Raw genomic sequence first — 18,427 nt, forward strand, 5'->3', positions numbered from 1 at the left:
TCTGTCATGAAAACTGGATAGCTGGGTAAAAAAAGGTGTTTTCTGTTAAATACCTTCAACAGTGACAAGCGAAATGATTATAATAGCCAATAATAAACTCATCTATATTAGTAACACATTTATTATTCCATCTAAATATTTTTATTGATGAAAAACCAATCAAGAGGGGCGTAAATGAAAGGGTGTAAAGAAGACAGTGTTCTGCCCCATGAGTTTTTTGATCTATCACCTTATGAGTAGTATGGTTCAATTTTTAAAAATATATTAATTTGCTGCTGTGCAAATACACATTTTTATATAGCAAATTAACTTTTACCTTTTAAGAAGTATGACAAAATAATAAGTGAATATGAAACTCATTATTATGCATGGCTCTTTCTTACTTATCTATAAATGAAAATTTGTACTGTCCTAAATAATAGTTGAGGAACTTCTACTTGTGAAATTATTTTCCTTTGGCAAAGTGGATGGAAAAGATTTGGAAAAAAAAACACAAGTGCTGGCACAATTGACAGGAATGTTGGAAAAAATTTTTAAATGTTGGCATAGGAATTCTTTAAAAATTCTAAGTTACTCACATGTGAAATGAAAGTAAAAAAGCATCTGTCCTATTTTATGCACACTGACTAAAAAAATGAACAATTATATTTAGCAAAGTATAAAGCTCTTTAAACTAAGGTATTCTGTCTGGCTTTTGGCGATCTTTATGTTATTTGTTCCACTGAATTAAAATATTATGTTTGAGTGCAAGCATACTTTGAAAAGCAGAAATTGCAGAGAGGAGAACATTCTCTTTTCCAACTCTGATGACCCTAGATGAAATATGAAATTTTTGAGAGACTAAACACTTCTAATATACTTGAGAGAACTTTGGATCTTGGCCTCATCTGTCATTCTGCCCATTTATTAGTGAAATATTTCAAGAACCTTTGGACATGTCTTACTACAGCATCTATTGTTCTGCCCAAGTTAGAGGAGTATATAGATTAGGTCTTTTAGGAATTACAACCATGGTGGTGGTTGTTTTTTTTTTAATTTTCCACATTTTATGTTTTTAATTCTACTACCAGATGTGGTTATATTTTCATGGAAAACAAACAAGAAGCTTAGAGTAATATGAAATTCTGTTTTGATTCCTTCAGAAATTAGTTTAAAACAGTGTTTTAAGGCCAACATGACATTTTCAGATTGTTGTCTGAGATGCTTTTATTGTGTCTTGGTGCTGGAAAAAACAACTGGAGCTCTTATTCACATTTCAGTAAAGTTATTCTGTTTTGCTATATGACTATTTATTGGTAGAGTATATTGCTTTTCATGCATTAAGTTATTAAAACAAAGAGTTCAACACATGGTTTCATAATTGTGATGGAAATAGTCCACAGTGTACCTAATTTCCTCTGATCCTTTATGTTGAACAGTTCAGGCCGTGGTACTTGCCTTGATAATGAGCCTCCCAAGCGTGACTTTCTTTATCCAGCTGTGGCCCCAGGTCAGGTGTATGATGCTGACGAGCAATGCCGTTTCCAATATGGAGCAACATCCCGCCAATGTAAATATGGGGTAAGAAGTCTTAATCCTTATGTTTAGTCATTTATATGTGTTCTTTCATGACACAAATATTAAGTTAGATTTTTATTGAGTGCAGTTTACCTTTGATAACATCATTAATTTAAATATGGCCTTTGGCACACTGCTTTTTTTCTGATACCATTTGTCTAATATCTATTTCTAAATACTTGAGTAATCTCAAATTTCAAATGTCTTGTGAGGAATACAAGTAGAATTTTAATAATTTCTAATTTATTTCTTTTTTAAGTCCTGAGTTTATAATGCCAACTTTAGTTTGTCTTTTGAAATGTTATGCTCTTAAAACTACCCTGTTCCAGCCTTTTCTGGTACTCTAATAATTGGGTTTAAGGGCATTTTCACATTGGCTCGGAGCCTTTATTTTAATTTATACTTTTTAGTACTGAGTCATTTCAAGTTGCTTCATTCACTGCCCACATTCTAACACAACAACTGAGTGGGGACAAGATGACATTAACCCAAATAGAAAAACAAGGAAAATTCCTGTGGAAAAAAATGTAGGTTTCATAATTGACTCTTCGTGTCTGCCTAAAAAAGTGGGCCGTGGATTAAGCAACTTGAAATGACTCAGTACTAGAAAGTATAAATTAAAATCAAATAAATAATATTATATATATAAATAATTTAAAGTTTCATTGAGAAAGATATCAGTGTTTAGTATAGAGACATGTTCATAGTGGGTACACAGTGTAAACATGCTGAATGAAAATAGGATTTTTATTTTTTTTTATTTATTTTTTTATTTTTTAAAGATTTTATTTATTTATTTGCGAGAGAGAGAATGAGAGACAGAGAGCATGAGAGGGAGGAGGGTCAGAGGGAGAAGCAGACTCCCTGCTGAGCAGGGAGCCCGATGCGGGACTCGATCCCGGGACTCCAGGATCATGACCTGAGCCGAAGGCAGTCGCTTAACCAACTGAGCCACCCAGGCGCCCGAAAATAGGATTTTTAAATGACAAGTTGTAAGAAAAATTCAAGTTTAAAACATAAATTTAAAGGCTTGGTTTCTGTTTTTATGCAAATAGTGTTTAAAATCCCTTTTTAAAACTAATAAGAAAAAAAAAGGAATTCAGTCTTAAGATAGATAATACTAAACAGTATATACATGGTACTGTACCAGTTATTCCCCTTGGTACAGTACAAAGGAAAGTGATTTTTTAAAGTATCCCTTGGGTGACATATTATTATGCATGGTAGTCTTTAGCACATTTTGTGCAACAGATTTAAAGATTGTGTGCAACTATCTAAGTATCTAAATCCTTGAGTAAAACTTTGGTCTTTCTTGTCTCTCAGACAGAGTCTTCTGTTATTATTTCTACATGATTTTAGTTTCTTTTTTTCTTGGGTTGCTTTTTCCTACAGAAAATGTTGATCAAATTTCAATCATGGTCTTTTTATATACTTGTAGCTTAGTAGGTTGAAATTCAAGATCAAATGAGATTGCAGATTTTCTGTTATTCTTATCTATGATCTCATTTCTTTATTAGGAAGTGAAATGGTTAATCTACATTTTAGTTTTTTTAATTGGAAATTGAGTTTTAATTGCATCTATGTATTTTCATATTAGATAATTTATATTATCAGTTTTGCAGGATCTACGGATGCATCTTTTCTTTCTTCAATAATTAATAAAAATTTTCACCTGATTATCCTATCTCTCTACCTGTATATCTCATTTATTTCAGACTAGTTGATCTGAAGTAAAGTAAGATACATAGTAATTGCAAAATTGTGTATTTTCAGTTTATGTTCCTTATATTTAGCTTTTTTAAGAAATTTTTTTTACTTATTTGAGAGAGAGAGAGACAGAGAGAACACAAGCAGGGGGAGGGACAGAGGAAGAAGCAGACTCCCCGCTGAGCAGGGAACCCAAGGGGGGGCTCGATCCCAGGACCCTGAGATCATGACCTGAGCCGTAGTCAGATGCTTAGCTGACTGAGGCACCCAGGTGCCCTCTTATGTCTAGCTTTTAGATTCTATTTCTTTATGTGTTGTGTTTATAAAAGCTTTTGTAATAGATATAAAATAAAATTTGGAAAACTTGGGGAGAGACATTAGCATCTTACAATCCTATACAATTTCTCATATTTTATCATTAATCTTTTCACTTTGATTTGCAGCAAAATGGTTTTCTTAGACTCAGGTACTATATGAAAATGCTTATGCTACCTTTTTATAAAGTGCCATACATTACTATCAAAGTTTCTTGAGTCAAAATAGATTCTTTTTTTTCCCCCCATAATAGATTCTTTACAGTCACTCCCACCTCTCAAGCTTGTGCCTGAAAAATTGGTTTTACACAATAGATAGCACCCAAAGACACATCATGTTTTATCTGGTGAATTGCTAAGGTTTTAAATGATTCTAAATACTACTTTAGAAAACAGTAGTGGCTTTGAAAGTGGAGTCCGTTCAGGTAAACAGGTCATACTTCAGATAGTAGCTGAAGGGAAAGCAGACCAGCTATGATTATAGCTAGCTGTCAAAGTGTAGCATCTTGAGATGAACACTGAACACAAGCACTGGAGGCTTAGAAGAGCACGGTAGCCTTTTAGTGAGGGGATACTTCTGGTGTTGGAACATCAGGAAGTGATCCCTCTTTCAACGAGCACATCTGTAATGATGCCAGGGAAGATTTTAAGCAACTACAAGATGATACATTACTGCAGGAGTGATCAACTTGCCATCTCTTCCACTTTGGTTATTGTGTGGTCATTGTTGGGGTTTCCAGTGATTATATCTGCAGTTATAAAAAATCTTGCTGGAATTCTTTGTGAGTAGGCTCATCAATATACATGTCAGGTATATTGGGGAATTTACATGAAAATTTTTAATTTTCTTGTCTCTCAGGCAGAGTCTTCTGTTATTTCAGGAAGCATTTTCTACTGTTATCTTTGTATATCATCCATTTATGTTTTCCAGGTATTCCTAAATTCCAATAGAAGTAGTGAGGAGATGGTAATGGTTATAAATACAAAGAACAAAACAGTATACAGAGTAAGATAGTTGTATAATATAGTAATTTATAAATGATGTATGGTTTGTGGTATTTATGTTGCGCCTTTTTCTGAGATACTTCAGACTAACTTCGATAAAAATTGTAATTACCTATTAATATTTTATAGATGGTGAAACTAAAATACAGAATGTGATTTACCTACCCCAAGGTAAAAATAAAAATTTAAAAAGGTCTAATTTAGTTCCATTTTCTATTATGTAGTAAATATCTTAATAAAATAAACAGATATATTTTATTTCAGGAGATACATTTTATCAATGTTAATCAAATGATGTCTGTTTCTAAATATCTTCTTTTTTTTATCAGAATTTTTTTTTATTATGTTATGTTAATCACCATCTAAATATCTTCTTAAAAAACAACAACAACAACAAAAAATTTCTCTGGCTTATCCCAGTCTTTTTTGGGAGAGAGGTGGTCTGGAGAGCTTCCCTAAACTTATTTTCAGAGTTTTAAATTCTCAAGTGTGTGAGACCCTCAGTGTTGGATTTGAGTTATATATCTGTTTTTCCCTATGTAAATAGTTAGGACCTCTTCAAGGCAAAGTACAAGCACAGATGAGCAACATACAAAACAAGATCCTACTAGATCATCTAAAAAATCTGCTAGCTCTATCATCAAGTTCTAAGGGTGCCTTTGATGTGTTCTGGATGAAACTGCATTGCAAATAAAAATGTCCCCCCAAAATTTTTTTTCCTATTTAGAGGAAAACTGCTCTCTATAAAGTTCTGTAGAATCTATTGTCTCACTCCTCTTCCACTTCCATTTGTCTCCTCTTTCTTTAGCAGAAAAGAATCATTAAAAGTGGATTAACAAAAACATTTTACAGTAATAATAATAAGTTTAAACTTAGGAAGAAACTCACTAATGAACCTATGTATTGTAGGGGATATGGGTGATCTTTTGCCTGCTCTCTAAAAAGCACAGATTAATTCAGGACTCAGTCTCAAACATAACTCTACATTTCTTTATCCTATCGCTATAAATCATATCCTAAACATTGTTTTCATATATACTTACTGTTTCACTGTAGGTCAACAATATCCACTACATAATTTACTGATAACTATCAATTGGTGATTGCTACCATGACACTTTTTAACAGAAACGGAAGGAAAAAAAAAACAACCCTAAAATTTACATGGAACTATTAAAGACCCTGAATAGCCAAAGTAATTTTGAGCAAGAAGACCAAAGCTGGCAGCATCATACTTTCTGATTTCAAAAGCTGACTACACAGCTCCAGTAATCAAAATAGTATGGTACTGGCATAAAAATAAGCATATAGACCAATGGAACAGAAGAGAGACTAGAAATAAAGCCATGCATAGATTATCAGTGTATCTTTGACCAGGGTGCCAACAATACACAATGGGGAAAGGATAGTCTCTTCAGTAAATGGTATTGGAAAATTGGACAGCCACAGGCAGAAGAATGAAGCTGGATCCTTATCTTATACCATACACAAAAATTAATTCAAAATGGATTAAAGACTTAAATATAAGACCCAAAACTATAAAACTCCTGGAAAAAAAAACAGGGAAAAACCTTCTTGATTTTGGCAATGATTTCTTAGATGTGACACCAAAAGTATAGGCAACAAAAGCAAAAATAGACAATTGGGACCTACATCAAACTAAAAAGCTTCTGTACAACAAAGGAGACCGTCGACAAAATGAAAAGGCAACTTATGGAATGGAAGAAAATATTTGCAAATCAGGTATCTGATAAAGGATTTATGTCCAAGATATATAAGGAAGTTGTACAACTCAATAGCAAACACACAAACAAAACAAAACAAAACAAAAAAAACCCAAATAACCCGATTAAAAAATGGGCAAAGAACTGAATAGGCATTTCTTAAAAGAAGACATACAAATGGCCAATAGGAATGTTAAAAGGTGCTCAACATCACTAATCATCAGGAAAATGCAAATTGTGACCATGATGAGCTATTACCTCACACCTCTTAGGATGGTTATAATATAAATAAATAAAAACAAACACAAAAGAAAACAAATGTTGACAAGAATGTGGAGAAAAGGGAACACTCGTGCACTCATGGTGGAAATGTAAAGTCGCGCAGCCACTATGGAAAACAGTATGGAGATTTCTCAAAAAATAAAAAAATAGAAATACCATATGATCCAGTAGTCCCACTTCTGGGTGTATACCCAAAAGAATTAAAATCAGCATCTCGAAGAGATGTGTATATTCTCAAATGTATTGTGACATTATTCAAAATAGCTCAGACATGGAAGCAAGCTGTCCACTGACAAACAAATGTAAGAAAATGTAAGAACTTACAATGGAATACTATCCAGGCCTACAAAGATGGAGATTCTGACATTTGTGACAACATGGATGAATCTGCTAAGTGAAATAAGGCAAACAAGGAAGTACAAATACTACATGATACCACTTACATGCGGAATCTGAAATAGTCAAACTTATAGAAGCAGAGAGTAAAATGGTGGTTACCGGGGGGAACCTGGGGAAAATTGAAAATGAGGAGGTAGCTGTTGAAGGATGCAAAGTTCATTTATGTAAGATGAGTAAGTCCTAGATATCTACGTGTACAGCATCGTACCTATAGTAAACAATACTCAATTGTGTACTTAAAAATTTGCAAAGAGGGTAGAACTTATGTTAAGTGTTCTTATCACACACACACACACACAATAATAATAATACATAGGATGGGAAGAAGCGGTGATGAATATGTTTAGGGCATAGTATGGTGATGATTTCATGGATGTATACATATCTCCAAATTCATCAAGTTGTATGCATTAACTGTGTAGAGCTTTTTGCGTGTCAGTTATACCTTAATAAAGTGGTTTGAGAGAGAGAGAGGTGATTGGTCATGAAAAAGTAGATTTAAGGCCCAGGATAATATAAGAAAAATTTTATAGCTACCATAGCTTTGTTTAATTTATGGGAAATTTTTATTACATATGAAGCTTGTCACTGTTCACATAGACTTACAAATTAGCACATAAATGCATAATAGTATGTTGTACAATGTTATTACTTACTTTAATGTAGCACTGAACAATGCTTTATCAATGGGTCATGTATTCTGAATCCCAGATGGAAACACATGATCTAATACATGGTTTTACAATGAAACAGAATATTTTAAATAAAATTCTGCTCACCATTAACTATTACCTATGACCTCGAATTGACTGATAGATTTTACTCAGACACTGTTTTCAATGAACAGCAGCCAACTCATTCTTGTGAACTTCAGACGGCAAAAGGTATGACAGGCATGCAAAGTGTTTTTTCTTTACCTGGCACCTGGCAGACATTCAGTAAACATTTCCCTTTCTTCTGTGAATATCTGTGTCATTCATTATACCACTCCTCTATAGTTGATACGCTGGTAGTGCTGTAGGGGAATCTAAGTCATCTGTAATTGAGGAACATATGAAGATATTCCAAGGCCCCCATTTTGACTCATTCACATCCTTCAGTCTCAGCTCAATATTCTTTTCAGACAGGCCTGTCTGGTGCATCTATAGATAAAGACTTCTCCCAGTTTTTCTCTTTCATATTATGCTTTTTATTTCCTTCATAGCAGTCATTGCAAGCCATAATCATTCTGCTTATTTGCTTACTCGTTAATTATTTAAATGTGATATTCTAGGTGAAGCTTTCCCTAACAATTTTATGTAAAATGGTGTGTGCACACATGCACATATGCATGCACACACACACTCCCTGTCATTTTCCTTCCTTAATTTTTCTCCTTAACATTTATTACTTTTAAACATACTATATATTTTGCTAATTCATCTTGTTTTCGTCTGCTTTTCCTACTAGAATAGATTTTTCCGTGGCGCAGAGATTTTGCCTATTTCATTCCCTGTTCTTTCCGTAACACATAAAACAGAGCCTGGCTCATGGTAGGTGCTCAATAAATATTTGTTGGAAGAATGAACTGATAATTATAACAGAGCATAAGTTCCATGAGAGTAGGAATCCCACCTGCCTTGTTCATGGCTGTTTACATAGTGAGTGGCATGATGCTTACCTTATAGTATGAGCTCAAAAAATATTTGTTGAATAAATGAGTGAGAAGAATTATATGGTGAAGAGATAGTGGGAGAAGACCTTTGTGACTTTTTTTGTATATTGGAAGAGCTGACAGAAGGCTAGCGTTGCTGTAGCTCTCAAAACAAGTACTATATAAATGAGATAGAAAAAGAGGTTAGGAGCCAAATCTGTGTGCACCTAATAGGCCGTGTTAACAATTCTGGGTTTATATCTTAAGAGCAATGGGTAACTATTGAAGGTGTTTTAATGAATGAGACCAAGAGGGGTATTGGTGTGCAGAAAATCACAGAATTTCAACAGCATATTGTGTCTTAGGAAACCAATGTAATTCTGTAATCGGGGGAAACCGTATTGGAAAATTGAAGACTTAATACAAAGTGATCTGTCTTCCTCCCTCTCCTTTTCTCTTCTCCTCCAAACACATTCTACACAGAGTCCTAAAGCAGCTCTGCCACAGTTGATACTCCCTTGTAGCAATGCCCTTGCTTTTCTATGTAAATGTAAATGTATTCTTTTCATGCTGGAAGGTACTGCACCATCACTCTGAGATAAAATGAATGAAAGTGTTGATGTATAGAAATTCCATAATTTTGACGTAAACGTTGCAGAATCATGGGTATTGTGGTGGAAACAGAACATACAAAAAGAAAATATGACATAACTTTGGGAATTTTAAGCCTTCTCATTAATTTTGAATTTTTCCAGGGGAAATGTGTTTGTGTCACACACTGTATTTTACTTACAGATCATCAGTTAAGGATTAATGAGAGAATAATCTATAAGTGGCTAAGTATGCCATATTTGTTCCATACTTTATGTGATGACAGATTTTTAGGATCTAATATTAGAAATGGAAGATCACAATGAATATATAGGTTTATATATAGAACTGGATTTATTAAATTATAGTAACAAAGTACAGTTGATATTTAGTCAACTCTACTGAAATGTGCACATTTTCTCACCTAAGGAAATCTACCCAGTAGGCCAATTTGTTATCAAAAGGTTGTTTGGTAAGCATAGAATTAAGATATAGGATGGTATAAATTATTTTTATTAACATGTTAATAACTATAATAATAATACCATCAAGCTATATCTGCCTGAATTATAACTATTTGTAGGCAGAGTAATCTGCTGGAGATAAGATAGTTGAGTTGTCTAATCAGTGTATCCTCCCTCTGGAGAGTACTTAATAAAGCCTGACATATTTTGTCTCTCAGACTCAAGTTTTTAATGTTTTCATGCTTACTCCCTTTTGTTTATTATTTTATCACCACCAATTAGTTAAGATTCAAGTCATTATTACTTTCTATTTGAGAATCATTCTAATAAAAAGAACTTATTAGTCTTTTTAGGGAATTTTTGGCTACCTACCCAATTTTTTTTTTTAAGAGATGCAGATAACTTGGGAGAGGATGATAGTGAAATATTTAGAAGTACATATAAGGGAAGTTTAAAGAAATAGAGTTTGAGTAGCCTATAAAAAAGAAGGCTAAATGTTGGCCTTAAAACCATCTACAGGCTTTGGAACATTTATTATAGTTTGATTGCTGGTAACAAATTGTTCTCCTTCCCTACCAAGAGCATAAAAGAAAACAGTTGTCTTAATTTTTACAGCTGGAAGGTTGTAGATTAGGTAGTAGGAAGAATTTCAAGTTATTTTATATTGGAATGTTGTACTGAGGAAGATTGTAGAACCACTTTCCTTGCAGATTTTAAGGTGGTGTAAATATCTACAGTGTGGTTTGATATGGAAATAATATTCATGGAATTATTTTAGCACTTCAATATTCTTTCAGAGTCCAACCATATATACTTATTAGGCATATACTTAACAAGAAGTTGATTTGCTTTTATTTTTCTTAAATTTCAACCCCAAATTTTAGGTCCAAAATTACTTGTATTCTTAAAGATCACTTGTTTTTACTTTGGGTTTGCTTCTTAGAGGTATTTTTCAAAACCATTTAATCATTTTTTTAACCTCTTCAAATTGTTAATTATGTAACTTGCATTCCTAGATTTGTTCTTTGTTATACATATATGTGTACACATGTATATATATGTATATATATTTGTATGCATATATATATAACAAAAATACATGTCTTTCTAAGATCTCTTGTATTTAAATTACCCACATAATAGGATTAACCTATTTAAAGCTGAAATAAGGGTACATTATTCTGTTTCTTCAGATGGCTACTAAACACCTGGAGCCAGGCCACAGGGTCACCATATGTTGGTTTTCAGTTTTCCTTTATGTGATACTGTGATAAGTAACCTTTCTAATCACTGATGCTCCTTTCTGACCTCTTCAGGCTCTGCTCTCCCCCTTGGCTGTCAGGATCCTTTATTGCAAACAGCTGTTGAGAGATGTTACTGATAGGTTAATGAGGACAAAGAAAATGTTTCATATTCAGAACCGAAGACCCAAGATGGCATAGGGTTTAGGGTTTTCCACGGGCAGAAAATGTGTGTATGTTTCTTCTATGATCCTTACATTTGTTTAAAAAAAATGAAAAAAACAAAAACCACCTAGCATTAAAGAGCCTGTTTTCTCTTTGTATACTGTTTTCCTTCTTTACTGATATAATAATTATAAAATAGTTTGCTAGTTTTAGGATATCTCTTTCCTGCTTGTGTAAACTGTTAATTTTAATTTTCCCAGTTAAATCAAAGGGCTCTTCTTCCCATTTTTTAGTATCTTTTAAGAGCTATAGTTATGAAAACATATAGTTATAAAAACATTAGAAAAGATAATTATAATTTCTTTTATTATTTTGAAAGACTTTTTGAGTGTAAAATAATCAGTTATTCTCTTCTGATAAACAAAGACCTAGTTCAGTTTTTTACAAGCTTGTTTTCTCAATATCAGATACTTTATTTTACTTTAGATAATTACTTTAAAACTACAGCCCTTATATGTATTTTTATTATTACTTATATTTGCTATTTTTTATTGTTAATGTTTGCAAACAGTGTCATTCATTTGAAAAACCAAATAGACTAGAAGTCTGGGAGTTGATATTAAAATTTTAAATAAGTAGGAATATTTTAAATGTCTTGTCTCTTGGAAGACCATGGAATACTTTTGAGGAGTATGTTAACAGTATCTTTTAAAAATCCAAATACAAGGTATTATTACATTCAGAAGTTCCAATAATAATAATATATAAGTTGATGTCTAAGTTCATATAATGAGTGTATATGTTATGAATTAGTACATAATAGTCTTAATTTGGACATATCTTCCTTTAAAATACAGGTAAAGGATAAAAAGGTATTATGAAGATTGAATGAGATTTTTATATTACATTAGAATACAAGTAAACGTTTTCTTATTGGCTAGTGACTTTATTCAGTTGTGGAGCACTTAAATGGGAAAGTAGTTTAGTTGTGTGGAGATATTTTGGGCATTAATATCAGGTAGAGCTGATTCAAATCCAGGTTTAGTTAAGATTGAAGCAATTTGCTAAATCTTTCTGAACATAATGTTTCTCACACTTTCTGAGAAGATTTTAGTGATGATTAAGTGAGATACAAATATGAATATGCCTTGCATAGTAGTTGACTGTATACCCTGAAAAAGTGTTAGTGTTAGTTCCCTTTTTTTTCCCTGCCTACAACATTGCTACTAAGAAGTTGTGAAGTGTATGCTTTAGTATCTTCAGTAATAGGAGATTCAGTTTTATTTCATCATTGTTCGGTTTGGACTTTTGGAAGACTTCTCTATACATTGAACTCAAATCTGCTCCCCCGGCTTTTATCCATTTATTCAACTGACTTCTCTTCTAAGTTGGCATGCATATTTTGTCTCCAGTCCTTTATATAACTTGCTTTTTAATGTCTAGGAGAAGAGTTTCAGTTTCAAAAACATGACAAACAGTAAATACAATCACTTTTCCAGGTATAAAAGCAGAAAATGCCAGAGCAATAAAATGAATAAAACATAATTAAATATCATTTATTTAGCTACAACATGTTTTTCTGTGATGAAAAGACATATGGGTATAGTAACAGACTGTGGAATGACGCCAGTATTATGATAAGTCTTGTTTGTTCATATATGATTGTTTCCTAGTGCCTTAATGATGTGAAGTTCAGGTGAGCTTTCTCACAAAGAAAAAATCTATAGTATTGTATAAAGTCTCATAGAAAAAAAACCTGCAAGTCCAAAGAATGGTCTTTATTGGACATAGTAGATCACTTAGTGCTCCATTCCCAAAGCTTTAAACAATCTATTACAATCATGAGGGTAAATGAAGAATCTATAATTATACATCCTTTGTGTTATTTTTTAAAAATTGACTGATAAAGACGATATACCTTGAATCCAATTCTTAATTTTTATGAAAATAGTGTCTGTTGAAGGCAGATATCCTCAAAGACCTACATCTCTAAGGAGAAAGCATCACAAACCACGGAGTAAGGCTACAAAGGATCAACTGATTAGGGGTGCTGGGATCAAACGCAGAGATTTAACAGTGCAAAGTTTTCTGGCTATGAAATTACCTAGGTTTTCAGTGGTCTGCTCTAACCTTATTTTTCCCATAAATCCTGTTTTCTTCATAAGTGGTTTTACAGAATGCAGGGGTTTTCACAGAATGCATTTATTACATTTCAGCAGAAAGCTTGTGTATATCAGAACAAAAAAAAAGGAAGGTAGGGATATGCCAGAAATGAAGAGTTTTAGTTCAAATGGCAAGCTGGTGAGCTGAAGTTTTTCCATGTTAGGATAGGAGACATCACCTTGGGTGTGAGGTAAGGGTCGTTTCTACTATGAAGAAATATCTAAATGGAAATGACAAGTAAGTGTCTGCCCTTTGCTTTGCGTGGGGACAAATAGCTCACATGAGAAATTGAAGCTCTAGGCTTGTGCCTTACATAAAAACAGAGTATGATTTTGTACAGTCTCCATACATGGTGCTGACCAAATAGATACTCATGAAAACTAGTGAACAAAAACCAAGTGAAACCTTGGGTTGTATGATAGAAACAAATGCACAAAGCTACACTTCTGCAACTCAGGCAGCTCAGGATACTCTATGAAAAAACAGGATTCCCTGAAGGTAAGTTTGAAGAGAAAATAACAAACAACATGACGAAACAGTCCACCATGACGTGAACAAGCAGAAAGATTAGCACCCCAATTGAAAAATATAGGGTAAATATGAAAAGAATTTAAGAGACGTGGTGGTTAGAGTGACAATATCTAATATAAGTTGATTAGAAGTTCTGGAAGAATGGGGAAGTCGTATATTACAAATTTAATTCTATAACTATATATATATATTATATAAATTATATAACTAATAATTTTTCAGAATCAAAGAGAGATATAAATTCAAAGCATGAGCCCCAAGTAGATAAATAAAAGAACACCTAGATACAGTGGTGAAACTGCACTATAGCCAAGACAAACTCTTGAAAGCAACTAGACTTTATCACAAAGAGACAGTGATTAGATTGACAAATGATTTTTCATCAGCCTCCATATATGGAGTCCAGATGACAATGAACTTAATACCTTCAAATGCTGAGATAAGATAAATGTTAGCCTAGAATTCTATATTCAATTAAAATATCATTTTAAACATGAGGGTAAAAGATATATTTTTAAACAATGAAGAACAAGAGTCCCTTGGCGCCTGGGTGGCTCATTCAGTTAAACATCCAACTCTTGATTTCAGCTCAGGCCATTATCTCAGGATGGTAAGATCAAGCCACATGTCAGGCTCTGTGCTCAACAGGGAGTCTGCTTGAGATTGTGTGTCTCCCTCTCCCTCTGCCCCTTCCCCTGCCTCCATCTCTCTAAAATAAATAAATAAATCTTAAAAAAAAAAAAAAAAGGAACAAGAGTCTCTTGCTAAATTAACTCTGAAAGGATGCATGTCCAAAGAAAGAATTTGAATTCAGAAGATAGTGCTGGAACAGAAACAATTGATAAACACCTTGATATGTTTAAAAAAACAGAACACTGATTATCAAGTTTTGGGCAGTGAGTGGTTCACAAGCTTTTAGATTTTTGTAGGCAAGGGAAATTTCTCCCTGAAAATTAGCAAACCACAAGGATGTTAACTTTTAATTTTGCCAAGTAGAAACATTTTGTCAAGACTGCCATTAACACATACACCCTGCTCTCAGGGACCTTACAGTCTATTGTAACACCTAAAAAGTAAAAAGAATAAAACTAATAAATAAGAAGAGTCTCTTAAAATAAAAATTTAGTTTCATGAAAAAAAATCTAACCACATTGATATCACTCTTCTAATTTTGTCACAGAATATTAAAAATTCCATAGAGCAGTGCCAATCTATGGCATTTAAGCTATGTGTCTGATTGTACCCTACCTTCTCCCTGGTTCCTGTAAATTCTTTGATAGTGTTATTTTTTTCATTACACTAACGTAATGCCTGGTGAATAGTAGATGCTCAAGAAATATTCTTGAATGAATGGGAAATAATGTTTTGTTTTGCCAGGCAATCCTCCCACTTGGTTAGAAGTTGAGCCCATGAAATTAGAGAGTCCATTTCCAATTTTCAGTGTCATGTAACAGAAATTTCCCTTAGTGAAGACTGTTGATAACTTCACTCTCCTTCCTTAACCTCAAGGGCAAGCACAGAAACCAAAATTTCTCCTAGAGTCTTCCCAAAATAAATTGTAGGGTTAGAGAAGGGAATCACCCCAACACAGGCAATGGTTTATTAGTTCATAGAAGTCATAGGAGTAATCTTAATAAATCTTAACTTCTCCTAAAAAGAAATATGAGTATGTGAAAGAGAATTATGTTCTGAGCTAAGATGGTGGGTAGTCAAAAAAATCATCAATCTCTCTCACTATATTCTATCATATTTATTTTATTTAGGGATATTAATCCATTTCCTATGATGGTTGTTATACAAATTCCCCAAGAGCCAAAAAATTTCAGAATGCATTTAACTTACTAGTGAACCAGCTTGGGACCTACCTTAGGGTCCTTATTTGGCAACTGATATACCTATGCATATATCCATGCAAATATATCATCCATGTTCTAGGATCCAGCAGTTTAAAGAACGGTATTTCTAAATGTCTGAAAATGTTCTCTGGGTTCCTGGGTGGCTCAGTCAGTTAAGCGTCTGACTCTTGGTTTGGGCTCAGGTCATGATCTCGGAGTCATCGGATTGAGCCCCACGTGGGGCTCTGCACTCAGCATGGAGTTCACTTGAGATTCTCTCCTTCTTCTCCCTCCCCCTCTGTGCCTCCTTGCCCACTCATGCGCATGCTCTCTTTCTCTAAATTAAATAAATAAAGTCTTTTTTAATAAGAAGAAAATGCTCTCAAGTTCTTTCAGGAACTGTCCCTCTTGCTATCTAAAATAAAATTTTCTTAGTTTTTATCTTTCAAGTGAGTATTTTTTTATCTTGGGAAATCTTAATTGAGATGTCATGATCTTTATTATCCAAGTTGACATTCTAGATAAGATCTCTTTGAAAACTCTTCAGAGCCTTTTCTGAGACTAGTTTAACATCTTGGGAGTATTTCCTATACATAGATTTACAGTCCCATGCTTTAAACAGTAATTCGTGGGACGTTAATGCCATAGCAAAATCCCAATCCCCAGGAGCCCACTAGTTAATAAAGTCCTGTTAGCAGTGGGAAACTACCTTTCAAAATGTGTTATTCTCTGTAGGATAAGAAGGCTCTATCGAGGGCTGTACTGTGAATCTTGAGATTAAAGTTTTGGAAAAAATATCTTGAGCACTTGCCATTTTGGGTAGAGATTTTTCAAGGCACTTTTGGAAAAAAGAGTTTCTGTAAGTTGACCTCATAGTATGTTTTCCTCATAGATGCTATGAACATTGTCCCTTTGAATGATAGAATTTTCATTTCACAGTTCTATCTAAACTTAAGGTTCTTTGACCTCTGTCTAAAGTAAGATTTAGATCTAATAAAAATCATAAAAGATCAGGAGTATAGTCCAGGATTATGGATAAAAATTTTTTTTGGTAATCTCTTAATATACTTTTTTTAGCAATGTTTCTCTGTTTTAGTGAACACATTTTTCTTGAATATGGGTATTTTTGATATATGGGATAATATTTTAAGACCCTAAAATGTTAGTCCTACTGTTTTTCTAATATTAAACTGAAATAATATATTTAAGAACTTATATTAGGAAACCTTTCCTATAAGAAAGGAACACTAAAATAGTATAAATAACCACATAAAACAGAAACTGAAACTTGGAAGAAAGTAGAATTTGCAGTACATTGAGTTGTAAGAACAGGAAAATTATCTTTATATTATGGTCTACAGTACATTTTGTTTATCTTTTGTAATGTTTTAACTCTCTTCTAGCTCAGTAGTTCTCCAAATAGAGTTTAAAGTAGATAAATAAAGTATATAGAGTAGATTTATTCAAAAGTATTTTAAAAGTCCAATAGAGGGGTGCCTGGGTAGCTCATTCAGTTAAGCATCTGCCTTTGGCTCAGGTCGTGATCTTGGGATCCTGGGATCGAGTCCCACATGGGGCTCCCTGCTCAGAGGGACTGTTGCTTCTCCCTCTCACTCTGCCCCTTCCCCTCCCCTCCCCCACTCGTGTGTGTGTGTGTGGGGGGGTGTGCGCGCGTGCGTGCGTGCACGCTCTCAAATAAATAAAAAATATTTAAAAAGTCTAATAGAAATTATATGGCTCCTTTTGTGCCTGGTGGAAGGGAGCATCCTAAAGAGGAGGCCAAAGAGATCCCCTCAATGTTATACCTTGTGAGGCATTTCCACTTGTAGGAAAGTTGAACCAGTGAATTAAATATGTTACCACTTCATTTCTGAATTATGTTTTCATGACATAAGTTTTTATAATGATGTTTTGAGAGTAAAAAGAGCAGTTGGGAAATAATAGCAATAAAAGTGAATGTTATACATAAATTTATCTTTGCACTCCAGATTAATATATTTTTATTACAAATATGTATTTTATACTAAATGGTTCTAGTTTAACTAAAAACTTGTATTATCAGTAATGATGCTAGTCGGTGATCATATATAAAAAGAAATTGAAAATTTTGAGTATTTTCTTCAAAGAAATGATAGTGAAGACAACTCCAAACGACATCTGAAATATGTCAGTTATGAAAATGACACATAAATAGCAGCATTTGTTCAAAACCACATTTCCCTTTCATGCAGGTGGGCTACACTGATGATCTGCAAATAACATTGCTAGATTGTTCTTTATGAATTTTAGAAATTACTCCCTGCCCATGCCCATGGTCTCTCTCTTTTTTTTTCTTTTTAAAATGGTATTTGTTTGAATATTACAGTAGGTCTAGGAAGTCACCACCTGGTAACACTTTATTAGTAATTGGTAAGTTGGTACAATTGTATATTCTTGAGAGTAATAAACCTATTTCCTTTCTACATATTCATCCATTCTCCCTACTCTTCTACAGTAATGAAAAAGAATTTTTTTAAGAATTCCTGTTTAAAGATTTGTCCTTAAGCAATCTCTACACCCAATGTGGGCCTCAAACTTACAACCCCACAATCAAGAGTCGTGTGTTCTACCAACTGAGCTAGCCAGATGCACCAGTGCATTAGTGAAATTTCTGCACATTATTTTTTAAAGATCCTAATCAAAAAAACTAAGATATTCTTTATCCACTAAAATAAGAATTATAAAGAAAAATATTTAAATGATTCTGCAAAATGGGTAACACATCTTGTATAAGAATCTCCTCCAAAATCTTCATCTTTTATGCTTCAACAGCAGAA

The 18,427-nt window shown here is 33.4% G+C and overlaps 1 protein-coding gene across 10 annotated transcripts in view; it reads left to right on the plus strand.

Moving 5' to 3' along the window:
* The window catches only part of ADAMTS6 (ADAM metallopeptidase with thrombospondin type 1 motif 6), a 158,678-nt gene that overhangs the window by 40,561 nt on the left and 99,690 nt on the right, over positions 1–18,427 (plus strand). For 9 of the 10 annotated variants that reach the window (XR_014146734.1, XM_081825684.1, XM_081825686.1 and 6 more), the window contains exon 3: positions 1,419–1,560. The exons of the other annotated variant lie outside the window; for it this stretch is intronic. Coding sequence is in view for 8 of the 9 variants with exons in the window: in XM_081825684.1 (XP_081681810.1) it covers positions 1,419–1,560 (142 nt within the window). In the remaining variant the exon portion in view is untranslated. The remainder of the gene's footprint in view (positions 1–1,418; positions 1,561–18,427) is intronic. 10 annotated transcript variants of the gene reach the window in all.

Source organism: Leptonychotes weddellii, chromosome 7 (assembly GCF_054177405.1).
Source record: "Leptonychotes weddellii isolate Sample4059 chromosome 7, ASM5417740v2, whole genome shotgun sequence".
Taxonomy (NCBI): Eukaryota; Metazoa; Chordata; class Mammalia; order Carnivora; family Phocidae; genus Leptonychotes; species Leptonychotes weddellii.